Source organism: Silurus meridionalis, chromosome 25 (genome assembly GCF_014805685.1).
Source record: "Silurus meridionalis isolate SWU-2019-XX chromosome 25, ASM1480568v1, whole genome shotgun sequence".
Taxonomy (NCBI): Eukaryota; Metazoa; Chordata; class Actinopteri; order Siluriformes; family Siluridae; genus Silurus; species Silurus meridionalis.
The window spans coordinates 8,376,739-8,395,933 of NC_060908.1; the positions used below are offsets into that span (position 1 = coordinate 8,376,739).

A 19,195-nucleotide genomic window follows, 5' to 3' on the forward strand; every position below is an offset into this window, starting at 1 on the left:
TTACTAAAGATGATTGAATGAATGAATGCTTCACAGAGGATATCTGCATTTTACTCGGTGTGATGTTTACGCTGTTGGAAGATCCTAGAATTTATAGACCTGCAACTGTAAAAAAGTCTTAGACGTAAGCACAGATTAATGTGAGTGCTAGCAAGAAAGGCAGAGAAAGCAAGATATTGTGTGCAAAAAAGAAAGAAAATGACATATGGTTCAGAGAAAGAAATCCAGCATCTCTCCTAGCTCTTTTGATATTTCAATCCACACTCAACTGAATCTGCTGATATAAAACATTTTTGGCAGCTGACATGACAGTGCTTTCTGGTTGATGTAATACTTCTAAGCCAACTCACTACACATAAGGTTCAGGCCTGACAATGTTTTTTCCCCCCAATGGCTATATATATACCCTAATGAAGCCTCAATGCCTTATAAGGCCTTGGATAGTGAGCAAAGAGCTGCTGCATTCTATGGTTTGAAATTTGGTCCACATGATCATTCTCTCACTTTCCATCTCTCCCTCCCTTCCGATTTCCTTCCAGTCAAGCAGTAACCTTTGAAAAGTTCCAGTTTGTGATGCATGAGAATGTTGAAGGGAACTAAATGGAAAATGATACAGAAAAAAAGCATTGTATCCCACACAGGGATCCTTAAAGAGAAAGTCATGAAGTGAGTTTTTTTCCTGTACGTGGCATATAATCTATTGTTCATGGTGCAGGAGAAGCCTCTATTCTTTGATACAATTGTGTCAGCATCCTTAGTTGAAGACTTTCACCCAGCAATAATTTCTGGTTTGAAGCTCACTGTAAGTCTTAAATTATACTTCACCAAGACAAAGAGAAACCACAAAGGATGCAGAGTGATAAGGCATGTCGTTAGTACACTTTTTATTTGGAATAAATACCTCAAAGTCAAGACAATTCAAAATGCCAGCGTAAAAAAATACATAAAATAGAAAGTTATTTACAGGATTTATTTGTGCACAGCTAGATGGATGTATACATGGTATACAATGCAGCCCATGCAGGACGTTTAACTCTTTTGCTGTATTAACGCGCAAAAGAAAAAACAATTTATAAAACATTCCAATTCATATAGGAACCATCTTTTAGATGGACAATATGGTCACTCCAATGAACCTCAAATACATATATTTTTACTGTATTATGCATTACATGAATTTAAACTGTGTACAAACGACAGTTTACTAGGTTGCCATCCAACACAAAACTAAGCCTTATGGCATACGCCATCAAAAGGCATAGCTATAATAATAACTTTACTAATAAGTTACTGTACCAGACAGGGCTTGATTATAGCAGCTGCACCTCTGTCTCATTGGAAATAGAGGATAAAATAAAAACAAATAAGATGTTGGATGAACAATAGAGATAAAGATCCTGTCTTGGAAGCACATATGCAGAATGAACAGGGCCAGATTCTAAGGGTTATCCGTCTAACCATTAGAATGTATAGATTACCTACTGGTAAAATTCAGGAGAATGCTAAATATGCTTAATTCACCCTGCTAGTATTTTCTTCAGCTTTTATGCATCTATCAGCCATAACATTAACACCACTGGTCTCAAATTGTGTGGCTTCCCATTTTGCCACCCAAACAGCTCTGACCCATTGTTGCATTGTCTCCACATTTGAAGGTGTGCTATGGTATCTGGTAACAAAATGGTAACCCAATCTTATGGCTGATAGGTTTGGTTATGTCTATGTAATAGTTTATGTAGATTGGTGATGTTGTTTTGAAGCTTGTTTTGAAAGGCACAAAAGCTATATTCACTAGGAAATATTAAATTGGCAGATCTCTTATTTTACAAAATAAGGTCTTGGAGAGAACAAACAAAATCCTGCTGCTCCAGGACACTGGCTTTCTCTGAACATTTATTATGCCAGGCATATTCAAGTAGACAACAGGACAGATTTTTGGTTTCAAATTATAATGGACAAAGCATGAAACCAGTCTCTGTCTGTATGAAGATGACTCTAACCCCGAATGAGGCATTACCCCAAGAGGGATTTAAGGAGGACTTGCAGTACAAGGGCAATTTCTGTGCTACTTTTTTCGACTCTGTGGAATGTTTCTTTTTAGCCCAAACGATCATTGGCATTGGAGTTAGCCTATATGGCAATATTTCTTTACAAGATATTGCAACTCTCTGTTTTGAAGCATTTTTTCTTCTTCATATCACTTCCCTTTTGCAGGTAAGACAAAAAAACCAAAACATAAAAAAAAAAAACAAGAAGCACCAGAACAAATAAAAGTTCTGGATCGTTTAACTTTTAACTGTTCTTTGTTTGTTTAGTATATTTTTCTATCAAAGTGACAAGTTGATGAAAGGAGTTAACATGGAAGGTGAAGTACGGTCCAAAATAGTGTCATTAGCAGGGTTTTAATGAACAGAAATCTAGTTCTTGTGGCTTCTTCATGCTCACACAGTGATCCCTGGGCAGCACCATGCCTGATTTAGTGGCACAGCGGAGAGGGCGCCGTTTAAAGCCTTTGCCACAGGTCTTGGAACAGGGGGACCACTCACCTATATGCCATATTGGGCATGGGTCACCACAATTCCGCAATGTGATGGGTCTTTTGGCTGGATCACAGTCTATCCCAGGAGTGCTGTCTCCTTTTAAGCACTGTACCAATCTCCTCTGGAGGCCATTCCCACAAGTCACTGAGCACTTCTCCCATCCAGCAGTCACCCACTTCCCAGGGGGTGGAGCTTCTTTTACATAAGGGGGTGGAATCTTTTTATTGAGGGGATCAGCTTCTTTTCCCAGCCCTCCCTCCTCAACGAGAACACTGTTTTCGGCCAAAGTTCTGCCCTCCTTCTTTAACACTTTGTCTCCTTTTGTTTCACGTTTGACATAGAAGGAATACCGAATGCGTGGAGGTGTTAAATGGCCGACAGACAGCACTTCCACCGTTAGCGATTCCCCTAGTGGCCTTACAGCCTGCAGCGTCTCTGATTGGCCACTGGTGCCGCTGTAGCGCAAGAGGCTGCCACGCACTATGATGTCCCGCTCCACAGCTGACACAATATAGTTGCCATTAAGAAGGTATTCACCTTGACTGTTCTTGACAGCCAGATAGTTGTCATCATTGACCATTCCCTTATAGCCACGCTGGCGGATGTCAATGTTCGAAGCACCCACTGGAAGAATGACGACAAAGTTGTAGCCGTGACTAAGGGAGAAAAAGTGGAAGAAGATAAGTTTGAGCTTTATTACTAATTGAAGGATTTTAGTATTGTCTGTTTTAATACAGACTTGAAATGCCAGCAATACTTTAGGTTATGAACAGTTGTGAACACATTTTTTTGCTTTTTTATATCTGGTGTAATAAGTTTCAGGAAATCTTTATACGTCTGCAACTTTTGTTAAAAGGTTTGTCAATATTAAAAATAGGAACATTCTCCATATTTAAATAAACAAACAAAAATTGTTCAAAAGCAGTTTTACACAGAAAAATAGCTAATAAAATATGACTTTGCTAAATAATTTGTGCTTAGTATTAGCAATACCTCTGGGTACAATGTCCTCCAATAGAAAAAAACATATCAGAAGACATTACTATAATAATTGTAATATTCATATATATTTAATATTAACTTATGCCTTTTATTTAAATTTTTTACAGCCACCAAAACCCCACATTGCAACTGCGGTTAAAACAACTAACTGCTTAGACTACCTTTTGCTCAATCTGATATCATGCAAGAAAAATCCAAGAGAAGGCTTAAGGCCACGGTCAAGATCCCATATAATAAAAACAACACATTTTAGCACACTCCACACAATTGCTTTGTTATTTCTAATGTCTTATTTCTGTTATTTCTATTGTACATCCATGTGTATAATACTATCCTAATAATAATAATATCTTTTTCACTACACAAGTGCTGCAAGTGTGTATGCTGCCAAAAGTATTTGTAAATAATTCACAATGCAGTCACAGATTTTACACACATTTTAAAAGTCTGCAAACAAACATTAATGCTCTTTAGTTTGTTAGGTAATAGGAAATTACTTTGAATATCCTATGAATGAATTTGATTAGTCTCTGGTATGTACTATAATTGCATTTCCCATATTTGTATTTTGCCTGTTCTGAATGAACGTCCTGTCTAAAATAGTCTCGCTGTATAAATTATAAGAAAGATGCATATAAATACATGAAAATAGATCCCTAAAACTCTAAATAAAGATTTTCTAAAATAAATAGGCACATGATGTATGATGTCTAGAGAATGTTAGCTAATATATGTTTGGAATGTGGACTGTACATGACTTTACTACTGGAACTTACATGGGTTTTGTGAAGAGGCCAGAAATTTTCTTGCAGCTCTTATTGTCTCCTGCACAGATGCCACACTTGTCAAACTTCTTGTTGGAGCCGAGTTTACCATCACAGCCTGCCTTGCTACATTTGCCCTGCACGCAGACTCCAGAAGAGTCAGGAGAACATGGAGTCCCATCCACAACCTGCAAAAGACAGGAGAAAAGCAAAGTTCAGACAGTAAGGACTTGGATAGTTAAGTGATCATGAATCAAGAAGATTACATGTGTTTCTCATTACATTTATAACTGTGTAAAGCTAATATATTAGATATCTAGAAAATCAAGACGATGTTGTATGGAACATGCTGTTTTACTCAAGTAATTTACACATTTTCTGCATTCTCAATCTATCATCTCAACAGTAGACATGAAAATCTTTATGAGTGATCCTAAATCAGTGCTACGTAATTTCTGGTGAGTAAGTGCCTGGTCCTGATATGCTTCATGATTCTGTGAAGGCTCAAGCCACACCTCTCTATCTTCCCACAGAATAACCCCTTGTCCCTTACTATCTTTTCCATTATAATTTTTTCTCCATTCACCCTGACAGCTATGAGAAACCAAAAACAAACATAGGACTTTGGAAATCTTTCAGCAAAAACTCATTCCCTGTTTTATGTCACTTTATATCGACATTATGGGTTTATATGATTTTGTATTCTTTATTTTAATGCTTTCTTACAAAATGGCTATAACGCTGGGATTTATATGTACGATCCCAAAAAACTAATTTAAAATACAGTACATGAAATATTGGTGTTATTTTATTTTTTCTACATTTTTTTTTTTTATTGAGAATGCTAAAAGTTGAAATGATGCTTTTCCTACCTTGGGAGAGAGAACATAGAAGTACCCTGTTCCGTTAGCCCTGCATATAAGTTTACAGTGGTCTTTAGGGGAGACCCCTGAATACTTAGGCACCCACACCACAGAAGGAGCGAGGCGGTTGCTGTTCAGACTGAAGCCATTGAAAGCTTCACACTGCTCCTCTCTGTAACTCTTCCCTGTGTGAAAGATTTGGGAAATAATAATGTTGTCTTAAATTTACATCTTACAGTATAAATTATAATTGCTTCATATCTAATGCTTTGTCTAAAATGTCTAAGCAACTGTCATTACAGCTGTTTCCAGGCAACTAAATGTGCCTGCAAACAATCAATGCTTACACAAATATAATGCTAGACACATGCTTGTCTGTCATTCAAAAAACATTTAATAAATAAGTGACAAAATATTTAGTAGACTGTTTGAACATGCTTGAGATGCTTAAGAAAGTTCTTACCAGTGTCTGGGCAAAGTGTGAGGTTGCAGGACCGGTACTTGACCCTTACTCCTTGGCAATATTTGCCCCCATTGTCAGGTACTGGATTATTGCATTCTCTCTTTGCTAGCTGCACTCCACCACCACATGTTCTGGAGCAAGGCCCAAATGTCCCCCATTTACCCCATTTTCCATCCACCTAAAGAGAAACAGTGAGAGAGAAAGAGAGAGAGAGAGAGAGAGAGAGAGAGAGAGAGAGAGAGAGACAGAGTGATCAGTGTGAGGTGGGCAATAAGACAGTTATAGCCTTGTACCATAAAGGTCATAAATATAAAAATTAAGTGTATTTTATGTGTACGTGTATTTAATCTGTGTGAAAAGAAATCTTTTTTAGAATGGCATAAATATATGGCTATATATATAAATATGGCTTCCAGTAAAACATTGTTGAGATACAGTCTTTATTTTGAACATAAAAACATTAGTATCCTCATATATCATCAATAAACTTTATACAATAAACTTTATACACTATACTTTAAACACTATATATAGGTGCAGGTCCAGAAATTAATTTCCATAACCACTGCTGTTAGCTTGTCTGATTTCCTCTTTTTATTTATTGCCATGACTATTTGGCAAAAATTATTTAGACATCTGACCATCAAACTCATATGTGAACCTTTCCCAAAATATTACCACAAAGTTAGAGTATCACAATTAGTAAAAAATGTCAATATATATTATAGCATTGCAATTTCCCTTTACTGGAGGATAAGAGGGCCGAATCTTATAACGAATACCAATGTCCCTGTGGACAAAACAGGTGCTATGAATACATGATTGCCAAAGGGCAAAGTGGAAGAACTTTAATGGGCTGCACAGAGCCCTGACCTCAACCCCACTGAAAACCTTTGGAATGAATTGGAACACCAACTGTGCCCTAGGCCTTCTCACCGACGTTAGTGCATGACCTCAATAATGCTCTTGTGGATGAATGAGCATATCCAGCATAGCCTTCTCACACATTAAAGGTTAACATAACAACAAAAGGAGCAATAAATCTAGATTGGGATATATGTTACATATGTTCAGGTGTCCATAAACCTTTGGCCATAAAGTGTACATACAATGGATAGACAGACAATTTGTCAACCTGCTATTTTAATTATATTGTAACACCAGCAGTCTTGACAGCAGCTTGTCCCCTGTTCCATAATACATCCGAAAATCATAACCTGTCTGACACTTTTCTGTTTTTGAAAAAATATATAATCTTTTTTATGGTTTCATCACTGTTTAATCTAGCCTTTCAACATATCTTGAACCCCCATCTGTGTGCATGGTAGATTTGACATGATTAATCTATTTCAAGGCTTAGTGAATTTGACTTTACTATGTCTTAATGTTGTTTAAACTTTTGTCACTCATCTGTGTTTTGGTGTGTTTATGTGTAGTATACACTGCATTAATGTGTTGAGGCACAGCATACAATGTATTAGTATGTTTACGTACAAGATACAGTGCATTAGTGTGTATGTCTGTGTGTCACTTAACTTACCCTTGGCCTGGTGACCTCATATTTCTCTATGCAAACCCCACGCATACACAGCATGCCCTCTCCACACGCTGTACCGTCTGCCCAGGGAAAGTGGCGTGTCTGACAAACAGGCTGTCCACGAGTCTTGCCTGTACACCACAGCCGCTGGCACGGTGCCTGCAAGAGTGGGCATGGCTTCGAACCAGCACCAAATGACAGCTCACATTGCCTCTCCAGACTATACGACACTCCGGGAAGAATGTCAGGCAGTGCCAACGGTTTCTCAGGCTGATCCAATAAACAGTCACCTGCAGGATTTGATAACAATACTGTGTTATTTTTGATCTTTTTATATAGGCTGATAAGTTACATACACGTTTAAACTTCTGTTAATGTTCTATTCAAGTTTGGTTAACACTTCTAACGTATGTAGTTTTTAAAAAATAAAATATTTTAAAATAAAACCTATGAAGCTTCATTTTGGAAAAATTTGTATTCCACTTATTGTACATTGAATAGTTTTCTTTAACCTAGTCTTTTCAATATTGTCACACATATCAGATATTCAGATGGTCATGTTAGTGAGAATGTTAATTTAAAGATTATTTTGCCCTATAAACATTTAATCATAAAAACTGCAACAATATATTATAGTGAAGCTATGTTGTATATGGCCCAATTAACATAAACATTGCGCTGGGTTGTTATTGTTGTTTTTTATCATACAAAGCATTAATCACCAATGATGTTGATATTATTTGAGAAAGTATTGGACCAAATGACTTACAAGTTCAACATTTATTTGACTCACATTTTTAGATTCATCACATCTGTATGTGTTTGTTTAAATAATGAAGCCTGAGAGATTGTATTTGTCTCTGAGAGTCTGGAAACTGAAAGGGCCAACTGTAAACTGTCTAATCAGTAAAGCATACAAACACTTCACCAGTGTTTGCTTTTTCGCTTTCTACAGTTGTTGATTGTGTGCATGAGAGTGTGTTTGTGTGTACTACACATCTGTATTTTCAAGAAGAGTTGTCTGACATTGCAACTATTTCTTTCAGGAAACTCATGTGGTCATAGACTAAACATGCAAGCGCAACATATAGCTTTTTGCTCATGCACGCATAAATTACTGGTATAATAGTGTATTATGTTCTGGCCCATTTCTTACAATGACCTTAAAAAAGAAGCGATTATGCTGTAGAATGCTGTTTACAAAAAAATCCATGAGAAATTTTGAAATTGAAATCCAATCATAATACATATTCACAGGATATACTTGGTTGAATCTGTTTGCAGTATATTCATTTATTTATCTGGAGAAACTTTTATATCCCAAGAAGGATCACAGTGGATCCAGAGCCTATCCCGGAAACACTGAGCATGAGGCACAAATACACCTTCTATAAGACTACACTGCACACACATTGACAATCAGTACCATCAACAGACCCGTTGCCATGTTTTCAGAAGGTAAGATGATAAGGTAAGGACACACTTCATGACTGGACCAGAGACCTTGTAGATGTGAGGCAGCAACGTAACACATTGCACCACCATGCCAACAGTCCCTCAATTCCAAACTACTATTGCATTACATAACATTATGACCAGGGAGTAAATAACACTGATTATCTCTTCATCATGACACCTGCTAGTGATATATGGGATATATTAGCCAGCAAGTGAACATTTTGTCTTTAAAGTTTATGTGTTAGAAGCAGGAAAATGGGCAAGTGTAAGGATTTGATTGAGTTTCACAAGGGCCAAATTGTAATGGATAGACAACTGGGTCAGAGCATATCCAAAACGACATCTCTTGTGGGGTGTTTCCAGTCTGCAGTGGTCAGTATCTATCAAAAGTAGTCCAAGGACCTTTCAGTGGTGAATTGGTGACAGAGCCAAGGGTAATTGATGCACGTGAGAACGAAGGCTGGTCCGTGTGGTCCGATCCAACAGAAGAGCTACTGCAGCTCAAATTGTTGTAGAAATGAATACTGTTAATGCTTAATGGGTCAGAATTGTTATGGCAGCAAAAGAGGAGCAACACATTATTAGGCAGGTCGTCATAATTCAATGCCTGATCAGTGATCATAAAGTTATGCCTTTTCAGTGTATAGTTAGGTCATATAATATTTTAGCTGGAAAGGAAGTGAAATCTGACCAAAACGTCTATCTGAACTTACTTGGGAAAGCAGGATCTTGTTTTACCTATAATCTAATGACAGCCAGACCACACTAGGCTGTGAATTCAGAACCCTGTCAAATCTCAGTGGTCTGGATGTTTGCCTGTATAACACTGGAGTGGCTTTGTGGAACATTAACTGCTATTTCTCCAGGAGCAGATGTGGTGGTTTGCTGTGGCTAGTATGGTAAATATATATATATATATATATATATATATATATATATATATATATATATATATATATATATATATATATATATATATGTGTGTGTGTGTGTGTGTGTGTGTGTGTGTGTGTGTGTGTGTGTGTGTGTGTGTGCAGCCTTAAATACATTTGCATTAAGGCACAAATTAATGCTATTTCAATAAGATATGATGTCCAGACTTATGTAGTCCTATTTAAAGTAGTTGATTATGTTAAATGGGTTTGACATGTATCTCGATTTAGTTATTTTATGTCTATCAGGATAGGTTCAAAACAGTGTGGGTCAGGTTTGAGACCCTAGTCTTTGTATCAACATAAAGACAAATGTCAGTAAGATCAGTAAAAACCTGTGATGCTCTAACTTACCATGTCCACTGTCCAGGAATTCTGTGATTATAGCGGCACTACACGATGACCATGGGCTAGTTCGGTTTATCCGTATCAGTGTCGGTGACATCATATGATTGTCCTGCAGTTTGCCAAATACATCTTCACAGGCTTTCACATTATCATGGGGCATGTTGAATACATGACCTGTAAGGAAAAGAGAATGTTGTATTCTTTTCAGTGTGCCAGTTGTGCCTGAATCATCTGCAAACCTCAAATAACCCAGTTCAGATTTTTTTGCACTTAAAATCACAAACAGTGCTGCTCTCAGGTAATTATCATGTCAGCAATCAAACCACAACTATGTAAATCATTATGCTAGAAACTCTAGCTAACTCCCTCACTTCCTCCCTTGGTCTTGTAAATGTATTTTACCAAAAACCAGAGATCCCAAATGGAAATAGACAACTCCAAATGGGGCTCATCAACCGTTCCTATCTAAAGATGAGCCTTAGGGAATATACTTGTACTTTGGATATTGAGCACACTTTTGCATCTGTTAGGTTTCAACAGATTTCAATAAAACTGACAACTCCTGCCCTCTGTTTGAAACGTGAAAGCCCATTTATAGCCATAGTTCATGACATTGTGATTTGGCATATATACTAACCAAGCTCATGAGCAGTGGTAAATGCGGATGGCAAGCCATCATCCTCGATCACTGAGCAGCTCCTCTTTGGGTCACACATTGTTCCAACGTCTGCCATGCCCAGAGTGTCACATGTAGAGGCTCCACACAGATCCTGAATAAAATAACAAAAATGAAGTGAAGCTGAGAAATCAGATAGAAACTAGCCAACAGCCTTTAAATAAGGGAACATTTATATGGAAAAGGTGGATTAATGATCAGAGACTTGATGTCAATCTGATAGTCAAGAAAACCGTCTAAGAAGCCCAGTTCTGATTTGCTTCCGGAACAGCCTCAACACTTTGTAACATGGATTCTATAATGCTTTTAGTAGCACATTCGATTTATTAATCTTCTTTTCTAACACATCAAACATGTGCCTTATTAAATTAAGTTGGAAAGCCACTTATGTACACTGAATTATGTAATCTTTTAGAGATGACATATGTTGTTACCTTGCAAATTATGATGCTGGAAATAGTGACTATAAGATGAGTAAAGGGTAAGGAGGTCTTAACAGCAAAGGAATGCCCATACTCAGACAGGCTCTGGCATTTTAACAATATTCAGCTGGTATTGGTAACGTGATCAGAATGTGCCAAGAAAACATTCTGTACTTCATTATACCACCAACAGCCTGGGTTAAAGAATTAATGCAGTTGATGCAAATTCTGACCCAACCACCCGCTTGCCACAGTTTCAGTAGACCTGTGCCCACTATAACCTTAGATTCCTGTTCTTGGCTGACAGGAACCTGATATGGTCTTTTTTGTTGTAGCCAATTCATCTCATCAACGGGACAGTTAAAACATCTGCAGCAGATATGTACAGCAAACATAACATTCACCATGTAACACACTTTCAAAGGAATATGACTAACACCATATGTAGTTCATGTTATGTAAATAACAAAAATAATAATTTAATGTAAAAAAGAAGAGTTTTATCCATTATAGTACAGTGTTAGATATTTATTAAATTTATTGATTCATATTTATTTTTTATTTATTCAATAAAAAATGATATACAAATATACTTTTTTTATTACTTTGATATTACTAACCCTATTTTCTCTAGAACTATAATAAAAATAAAAAAAGAAGAAAAAAAAACACTGGTTAAATGAAAACATACACAATGGTAAACAGATCGAAGACTAAATCCGCAAACATGACTCAATTTAGTGTAAATAGGCAAAGCCCCGGTGAGTGTGTGCGGCTAACTTTACATTTTATTTTATTCGCCTGACAGGCATTCATATTTTAAACCAAATGTTATATTCCTGAAAAGTATTGTTTGCCACATCCACTGATAATGCTGTTAATGTTTCAAACTAGAAAGTGAAATTTTATGTGGCAAAAACAGGCAAGTGGATACACACAGTAAAAATTTCCAGAGCAGTTAAAAAGGGAATATGGGCACTTCTGGAACACCATTTAACCAATCAAGTTAGTGGCCCAGAACTAACTGTTATATAAAACTGAATAATCACAAACATATAAAGAATAAACTCAAGAAGATTTTGTATTTAAGTCTACAGAAAAGCTTCATTCACTCAAGTCCATGCACGTGGGATTATTAAAACTATTACACTACCAAAATGATCGCCCTTGATACACGAGTAGAAAATATTGCTGATGCAATGAGAGAAAAGTATTTTAAAAAAGATAGGCATTTGTTTTATTAAATCTTCTAAGTGCTTTTGATTCACCAAGAGATATTCCAGATGCCCAGTTAAAGATTCTCTTGAGTTTCAGGGCTACATGAGGTAATAGTTGTAATAAAATGCAGTGCTGTGGGCCAAGGAAAAGAAGTTTCCAGCTGACCTATATTTTGCTACCACACATCTTAAAACACATTTGTTTGAACTATTCACTGTACCACACTGATTGTTTATCTGATAATGCTATTTTAAAACAACACAAACAAAAGGACTTGATTAGTGTTTAAAGAATTATTAAATAGACAAAATATTTTATTAAATGCAGGCAATGATGTATCCAACCAATAGTAGAAGTTAAAATCCAGGTAAGTTTTTGCTTCACAGCATGCACCAAATTAAAGCTAGACAGAGATTTGTTTTCAGAAAAGTGCTGATAATTTGACAGATCCACAATATTTTTAAGTCTTCAAGTCAAAAACATTGACAGGTATGGTGAAACATCAAGGGTTGTTGTATAAGGTAGGGTTCCAAATCAGTGTGACAAATTGTTTGTGGGCTGCAGTTTTTGACCGTTGAAAACCTAAACCAGATGTGGATATGTGAGCGAGAGAATGGTTATTACCACAGTTCAAAACAGACATGGTTTAAGAAGGGAAAGAAGATGAGATCTTTTTTCTTTTTTGTATCCAATCCGTAAAGCTCTCTTAGTGTGTGAATCATGAGGACTGTTAACAAAGTGGATGTCATTCAGTGTCTTTTAAAATATATTGCCTTGAAAAAACATTTATTATCAAGTGAAGTTTACCAGAGCCCCTCTGGCCTCCCTGGGAATCAAAGGCTGTGGGAAACTTTGTAGAAGTTGAAAAACCTACACAATAAATGATGTAGTGTAGATCATTCAAAATATGTTACAATATGCTAGTGCAATACACCAAACATGCAAAATGCTAAGAGCTATAACTGGGCTTTGTGGTTGCATACCAATAGAACATTAAATTTGTTTTATAAGGATTTTCTTTGGATTCTTTGGGAAATATTAGTTAAGAATTGTGAGGTTATGATGTTCTGAAACCTTGTAGTCAGTAAAAACATGGCAAGACATCCTTATAAGAAAGGGTGTAAGAGCCTCTGTGCTTCTTCTCTTGTACTGAGCAATTCTGAATGTATGTGTAAATGAGTCAACTTGAGCCTGGTAACTAAAATATACAATTACAAATAGGAAATTTATCATATTACTAAAGCATATGACACTTTTCGACTGGTTTGGTTAGAGAAACTGTCAGTGCTATGGAGGAATGTGACACATTTTGAGAGAACAGTCTAGCCAGTAACAACCACTTTCATTTCAGACAAGTGCCTGATGACATATTGCACTCAAAATAAACTACAAACCTTCCCATTTAGGAGTGGATTTCAGTCTCGATTTAACAGGATGTGCTCAAGTTTTAAAAGAAGTTCATCTAACAAGTTGTGGGTGAGTGCTTTTTTAAAATGAGTGGTTAGGGGTTAGTAAGCCAATGTTGGATGATTTCTTGTGTTTCGGTAGTGCCTCTGTCCCTCTAATAACTTTCCAAAAGGCCTGGATAAAGCTCAATCACTGTTTAAACTGAAAAAGAGACATTCGTATTTATCATTCCTGACCTAATGTTACACATTTGCCTGCCTGTCTCAAACTAACATAGTAGCAAAAATTGCTACTGACCCACATTACCCATAGCAGGTAACATTTCTCAATCATTTTTGCTTCTGTTTCATTATACCGACACCACTATTGATGGCCTAGTTTACCAGCATCTCACTGTCAGGCTTCTGTTATTACTGTTGTAGTTGTTGGTTGCTGGCCACAGTATGACTTATAGTCTGTATGTTTTTTTACTTATATACACAGTTCATGTTTAGGGTTCTTGCTTTCAGTTTTTTGGGTTGGTGTGCTTGTGTCTCTGTGTATCTGCCAATACCTACAATACTGACACAAGAACTCTCTATTTGTTTCACTTACTTGTATGATCTATTTAAATACCACATGAGTTTCTTTAAAAATAACTTCAAATAATACCCTGTTTTGCTAATGTTAATAAAAGGACTGAGGTGTTTGTAGTGTAGCCCCTGCTAATACTGCTTATGACATTAATTGAGTCCTCGGACTAGTTAAAAAGGGTCTGGAGTTTTATAAATCAGTTGTGAGTCACCACTGAACTGGTAAGATGACATCTTCTATTCGTGTTTGTTACAGCGTGCTCCAAAATGCCTCATATATTCTCTCTGGAAGTCCCTCTTTACAAGTGTGTATAACATGGTATGTAATGGATTATCTGAAGACTGCTGACAATTCCAAGAAAAGTTGAGGTCTGTAATAGGGTGTAATGTGCCAGCTAAGCTTAGTTTACACTGTACTAATTACTTTGCACTCAGAGCTTTTACAAACTTTATAAATATGCGTTCATCCTAGGCTATGGAAAAACACTGCTTCTGGAAAATAAACACTCATTTTCACAAGTCATAACTGTTCCACGTGGAGTAGATGCACTCAGAGAAGTGCCGTAAGTGCAAATCAAATAAAAAAAGAAGCCAGTGTCTATAGGAGTGCATACTACCCTGTTTCTAGAGAGCTAGAAACCCTACAGAATTCAGATTCAACCATAATCTAACCTTAAACTTTTAGATTATCAGTGCTTTTATTAGCCCATCAGCCCTGTTTGATAATAACAAACTTAATCTGGTATATAGGTAAATCTTAATTAACAGCAATGGTGATCAGTCTAAGATTCTCCCTTAACCACAATCCCAGCTGGCAGTGATCAGAGGCCTTCATTCCATACCCCCCTTTACTCATGTTTTAATGGGTCTACGTGGAAGCTATAAACTTAAAACATTCAGCTAAGTAATTAGCTTTGTCATAGTTTATTAAACCTGTTAACGGTTTACTTAGTTGCCTGGATAGAAGTTGCAGGGCTTGCCAAGGGGAAATAAAAAAAAATAACACTCCACACTGTCTTAAACTATACAACCAAAAGACAGCAGAGTAGATAAGTCTGAGAAAGAACGTTGTGCTAAACGTTCTACTGGAAAAAAGGGAATAACGGAAGAAATGTTGCAGAGCCCCAGAGACCGACTTTCCCATGCTGTAGCTGGGAAGGGCTTCTACAGCAGGTGGGCCTTGAAAGGTGGGATTTAGGGGTCTCTCCCTCACTCTATTTGGTAATGAGAAACAGGCTTTTTTCTGAGAAGTTGAGTGGATGGGGAGAGGGGACATGGGAAAGAGAATATCAGAACATTCACAGCTGGAGGTCTGGTTAAAAGGTGATTCCATAGAATTGGGATATTTCTTTTTCTTTCATATAATACAGTCCTGCACAAAATCCCTATTTGCTTACTTGTACATGCTCAACAAAACTGCAATAAGTCAGTAAAGTTATTTGGTCATTTCACTTGATTGTATTGTGATCAGTATTATTATATTGCTGTGAAAAAATGTTTAATTCTATATGCATATTTTTACAACCCCAAACATAAAAACAACTATAACATAATATTTCCTTTAACATCACTAGAATGACATACGGCATTAGCGAGTGTGTGAGAAGTGCAGAATATCAGGTTGCATGTTGGAGTTCTCAGATGAGCCAAGGCTTGGTTTTCATCAATGTCTGTTTAAATCGTTATGAACCAGAACAAACCATATTTGTAAAGCTCTGCACATCTGTACTATCTAGACTATCCACTGAACTTTAAAACCATGTTTATATACATTAGCTCATTCTACTGACTCCACCTTAGTCCTATCAAGCACAAATGACAGTTGTAGTACAAAATGTGTTTGCCCTTGAGAGTAATGACTGCAATAACTGCAAAAATGCAGGAAGGAACAATGTGCACTTGGGCTCTGGCATTTTGTTGTCTTTCAGCATAAAATAAATGCTAAATCTTCAACATCACTAGCTCAGGCCTCATGTGACTCATGTGCTTAGTTAGGGGGGGGGAGACTTTGGTGTGTGAAGGACTGGCTGAGTGCCTGCACATGTGGGCGTTTCTGAGCAACAGCTGACAGTAAATGCTGACTTCAGTATGGGTTTGTTAGGGGTGAATAGGTGCAAAGCATGACTCTTCTGCATGTGTTTGCTTAAGCACAAACTGTAGAGATTAAAATCTTGAACCCTGCTGCTGTGAATATAAACAGACACAAATGTGAATGAGCACCTGAATTATGCATTGTGTATGTCTTGTACACAGTCTGTCTGACTATAAAGACACCAAATAGTCTGTGCGAATTATGCATATGCACATTCTTTAACTATGAGTAAGTGATGCCTGTGTAACACCCTAAATAGTTTCAAGTAAATTCTCTAAAGTTGGCATGCTGCATTGGTGCTTTGTGTTTGCCTGATTGTGCACAACGCTATTCACATTCAGTTGCAAAAAGGAGCAACCTTGACAATGCCATTAACCCCAAAGGTTACCCTCAGGGACAGGAAATTATCTCAAGCGGATGCTCTGTTTGTACCTTGTGTAATGTGCAATAAGGAGGTTTGGGTGATTTGGATTTAGTTTGTTGGTTTCTTCCTTAATTAAGACACTGAAAGGTTTGTTTTTTAAATATTTCACACCATATGATGAACGTACAAGAGGAGTTCTTGTTTTCTCTGTTATTTCCACATACAGGAAGCAATTTTACAAATGATTATAACCATAAAACAATTACATAATAATTGTAATTACATGTAATTACAATTGATAATTACATGATAATTATATTCATTCTGATGGCATGCAACCTTTTCTCACCTCTTTGGTGAACAGGATAGCGGTGTCCCAGTACTCTGGATGCTTGTCACTGTTCTTGTTCAGCTTCTTTTGCCACGTGCAAAAATTTCGCAGGGTCATGGCTGCGTTGCCGGTTACCTTGGGCCCTTTATCCTCGTCGGTAATCACCAGAAACTTGACCACCACGATGTTAATGGGGTTCAGGATGCTTGGGTGTTTGTAGAGGCGAGCGGCCACTGCCATGAGTGTAAGCACGTAATGCCTCAGATCATCACCGTGGAAGTTGGCCATGGACTCGTCGGCCACCACAAGAGTCTCCACGTACCGAGGCACGGATGCAAATCGCTTGAGGCGACTCCTCCGTGCAGGGGTTTTATCGCCAGCATTGGATTCTTCTGAGCGCTTAAACTTCTCCAAGGTGCGCGCGACGTCGGGCGTCAGGCCACCGTCCACGCCGCACCGCCTCGTGCCATTGCCCCCCAGCTCGACGTTTGCGCGTCGCCGCAGGAGGTGCGCGCTCTCCGCACTACGACGCGCACCCGGAGGCAAGGAGTCATCGCTCGCCGGACTCACAAAATACTCCCAGCCGTCGTAGCCGAATGCACCGCGCAGGCCGTCGCACAAACTGAGAGCTGCGTACGAAAGTGAATGCGAATTCACGGTGCCCGCGTAGAAACAGCGCCGGAGGTCCGCGCGATCGGACCCAATGGACATGCCAAGCGCCGAGAGCGAGGGCGCGATGAAGCTAGAATCCTCGTGCAAGTCCAGCACGAAATCTTGCCCGAAGGCACTCAATTTGAAAGCCAATTTTTCCGGCGGTGCGTTCGATTTAAAGTCCACGAAGTTGTTATTTGCGAAGTCACGATTATCCAGTCTGACAGGCTCGCACAGTTGACTCTCCATGAGCCGCGCAACTTTACACATCACAAATAAAACGTTCACAAAAAGCACAGCCCTTGTGAATAAAACCATGATTGCATGCAAAATAAGAGAAAAACGAGATTTCTATGTGACAGGACGCAATGTTTATGGGGGAAATGAACCAGTAACAGGTATTTAATTGAGTGAGTTTAAGGATAATCCGCATAACGGACACGGACTGCAAGATTTCGAGCCATTCCTTTCTTGATGCTCAAGCGTCCGTCCGCGTGCGCCGGCTTTATGTGCGCAAGTCAAACGGCTCGTGCCTGTCACCGGAGCTTTTGAGGAAGGTCTTCCGTTGAGCTGATTGGCCAGATCCTCTCTGCGCGCGACACTAGTGTGGCGCGCGCTGCCCGAGTTATGGTTAAGCTTCCCTCCCACTTCGCACAAGTCGTGCGCGCTCAGCCAAGTGAAAAATCCTAAGAATAAAGGTACAATTATTGTACTATTGCAACATGCCAAACTGTATTTTACCTTGCTTATAAGTACAATTCATGTGACACAACATATATATATATATATATATATATATATATATATATATATATATATATATATATATTTTTTTTTTTTTTTTTGACATGATTTGTCTCGGTTCTTAAACCAATGGTATTTCTTTATTTGCAGTTTGTTTTACAGCAAAAGCAAAATTAGGACACTGCTGTATGATATTACTGACTAGTGTTTAAACCGATATAATTCTGTAAATGTACACAGTAATTATGTACACACAATGTAATTCTGTCACTGTTTTGTTAAAATAGGGTTAACAAATACGATTTGTCAGTAGCAAGTACATTGTTTTGAGGATATCAAACCTTTCTGATGAGCTAAAACAGCAGAAGACCACGTTGGATTTCATTGCAGTCAGTCAAGCTCAAGAATCTATGAGAGAGACTATCATGGGCATAGGCTCACCCAAATTGGACAACTGAAGATTAGAACAAAAGTCATAACAGCCTCAGATAATTTGTTTGTTTGTTTTTGCAGTGTTTTGTGTGGACTCTAGAGACTGTTGTAAATAAAATCCCATGGAATCAGCAGTTTCTGTGATACCCAGATTAATCCATCTGGTACCAATATCCATGCTACAGTGTCACAGCAAGTCACAGTAATCCTACTTTTTTTTTTAATTCTGATGTTTGATGTTTGAACATTACACAACGCTCTTGACCAGTTTCGGCATATATTGTATTGCACTGTTTATCATAGCCAGTATAAAAAAATTGAAAGGTAGAAACATGAAAAGCCATAAAGAAGGCCAAATGAATATGCAGGGCAGCACCTG

General features: G+C 37.8%; 1 protein-coding gene across 1 annotated transcript; it reads right to left on the reverse strand.

The window, feature by feature from the left end:
* Positions 1 to 860: 860 nt before the first annotated feature.
* Positions 861 to 18,226, reverse strand: adamts15a (ADAM metallopeptidase with thrombospondin type 1 motif, 15a). The gene is made up of 8 exons (XM_046839826.1): positions 17,008 to 18,226; positions 10,545 to 10,677; positions 9,914 to 10,081; positions 7,173 to 7,459; positions 5,633 to 5,810; positions 5,179 to 5,354; positions 4,319 to 4,494; positions 861 to 3,196 (listed from the first exon to the last, which is right to left on the reverse strand). Exons 1-8 carry the CDS (start codon positions 17,956 to 17,958, stop codon positions 2,392 to 2,394), a joined length of 2,874 nt encoding a protein of 957 aa, XP_046695782.1. The 5' UTR covers positions 17,959 to 18,226; the 3' UTR covers positions 861 to 2,391.
* Between the last annotated feature and the right edge of the window lie 969 nt (positions 18,227 to 19,195).